At 46.2% G+C, this 2,500-nt stretch overlaps 1 protein-coding gene across 1 annotated transcript in view; it reads left to right on the top strand.

Moving 5' to 3' along the window:
• Positions 1 to 1,480, top strand: part of LOC311343518 (aldehyde dehydrogenase 1A1-like) — a gene marked incomplete at both ends in the record, with an annotated part of 11,804 nt that extends 10,324 nt beyond the window's left edge. The window contains 3 exons of the mRNA XM_084468377.1: positions 704 to 861; positions 1,144 to 1,218; positions 1,408 to 1,480. Of these exons, the coding sequence (XP_084324503.1) occupies positions 704 to 861; positions 1,144 to 1,218; positions 1,408 to 1,480 (306 nt within the window). The remainder of the gene's footprint in view (positions 1 to 703; positions 862 to 1,143; positions 1,219 to 1,407) is intronic.
• Positions 1,481 to 2,500: the final 1,020 nt, after the last annotated feature.

The raw sequence follows: 2,500 nt of genomic DNA, 5'->3' as shown, positions 1-2,500 counted from the left end.
CACACGCTCACACACACACACACACACACACACACACACACACAGGCACACACACACACACACACACGCTCACACACACACAGACACACACACGCACACACACGCTCACACGCACGCACGCACACGCACACGCAGGCACACAGACACAAACACACACACACACGCAGGCACACAGACACACACACACACACACACACACACACACACACGCGCACACACGCAGGCACACACACACACACACACACACGCACTCACACTCACGCACGCACACGCAGGCACACAGACACAAACACACACACACGCAGGCACACAGACACACACACACACACAGGCACACACACACAAATACACACACACACACACACACACACATACACACACACACACACATACACACACACGCACGCACGCACGCACGCACGCACACACGCACACACACGCACACAGACACAAACACACACACACACACACACATACACATACACACGCACATACAGTTACCAATGCACACACATGCTCTCCTGCAAACATTTGGTGCACAGGGGTGTGTGCACACACATACCAACACACACACATGAAACACACACATGCGCACACACAAATTCTATGACATTTTCAATCTAATTAAATTAAATAGTACTTATTTGACGGCTGCCCCCGGCCCGCTGTCCCCTCCCCCCTCCGACTCCTCGCGTTGTCTCAGATCTTCGGCCCGGTGCAGCAGATCATGTGTTTCCGCAGCGTGGAGGAAGTGGTGATGAGAGCCAACGCCACGCACTACGGGCTGGCGGCCGGCGTGTTCACCAGCGACATCGACAAAGCCTTCACCGTCTCCGCCGCCCTGCAGGCCGGCATCGTCTGGTACGCCTCACAACGTCCGGAATACGGACGGCTCCTTTCTCCCCTTCTCTGTCCTGAAACCAATTCAACAAATTTTGAAAGTCCTTTTTGTTTGAAATCTGGTGTACATACATGCAGCATACCGCTGTCTATTTATTTTTTCCCAGTGATAGCGATGCTAACAAGTGGAACCCCTTTTTTTTTTGAGTTTCTCAACATGCTAATGATGCTATGCTATCGTGCTAATGATGCTATGCTATCGTGCTAATGATGCTATGCTATCGTGCTACGGTTCTGTTCCAGGGTGAACTGCTACAATGCTATGAGTGTCCAGTGCCCATTTGGCGGTTTCAAAATGTCCGGGAACGGAAGGGAACTGTGAGTACATTTGCTTTAGACTATTTATAATTTAAAAGCAAATAATGTTTTGCAATGTATGGAAGCTTTTTTTATACATACGTACATGTGTTTTATTTACTCTGATATATTACTATACTGTGAAATGTACTCATTTGTAAATGCTACATTATATTAAACGTTGTGCGTCCTGTGCTGTCTTTGCTCCAGGGGTGAATATGCTCTTCAGGAGTACACTGAGGTCAAGGCCATCACCGTCAAAATCTCCCAGAAGAACTCATAAAATGGCGCTGATCGCTAATTCACTTCCGGTCTGCAGCCCAACCCCCCCTTTTTTTTAGAATTTAAAAATGACTTTTTAAAGAAAAAAATCGGTATTCTTTTTAATGTTAATACGACAATGTCTATACAATCGTAGTATACTAGACGTACAGTGTTGGATGAACAGTTACAAACTAGCACAGCTGGAAGAACATGGAAAGGGTGACATTCTGTACAATATCGTTTTAAGACGTCAACGGATGATGACACATGATATGATGGACTCATTTTATTAGCTGTTTTACAAAAAAACCAGAATATAAATACATTTAACAAGTTATTTACAGCGCAGGTGATTTCTTAATGAAATCAATAAAACTGCCGACCTTTAACAGATAACCCACATTAACCCAGTTCTCCACATCACTGCAGTAAACGTTTGCTACAACTGTATATTTTAACAACTTTTTATAATTGTTCAAATATGTAATAAAAGTGGTACTTCTAGACTCATAAGGCTGTCATAAGGCTGTCATAAGGCACAAATATATTGTTGGATTTCTCTTTAACAAATCTGTAATAAAGGTGATGTTGTCGGATGCTGCCATGGGCACGATATGTTTTCTTGAACAACTGATTTTCTCAACATGTGATATCGTAGCTGGTTGCACGCGTATGTTCCACTGAATGGGGACAGCGAGGGGGGGTATTCCTCAGTCTGAGTGATGTAATCCTGCGGTCCGGTTGACGTGAGCTGTCCGTCCGTCCGTCCGTCAGCCAGCAGGACAGTCAGAGACCCTTTAAGGTCCCATGACGCGCCACCAGGTGTGAGTGTGATCAGCCGTTTTGAAAATCTGCCTCTTCTGACATCACAGGTGGGCGTGTCCACCTAGATGTGTGACGGATAGATGAGCGACGCTTGCTTCGGTCCACTGGGTAGGCTGGTGGACTTAAGCAATCTTACACTCAATGGCGTTCTTGAATGTCATTATTGGTACGCGAAGCACAGCCGTAAGAACGGGGCGCTTGCGCCGAGTTCTGA

The sequence above is a fragment of the Micromesistius poutassou genome, assembly GCF_964030765.1.
Source record: "Micromesistius poutassou genome assembly, chromosome: 5".
Taxonomy (NCBI): domain Eukaryota; kingdom Metazoa; phylum Chordata; class Actinopteri; order Gadiformes; family Gadidae; genus Micromesistius; species Micromesistius poutassou.
Note: the sequence above shows the minus strand (reverse complement) of the source record. Positions and strands in the feature narration are given on the sequence as shown.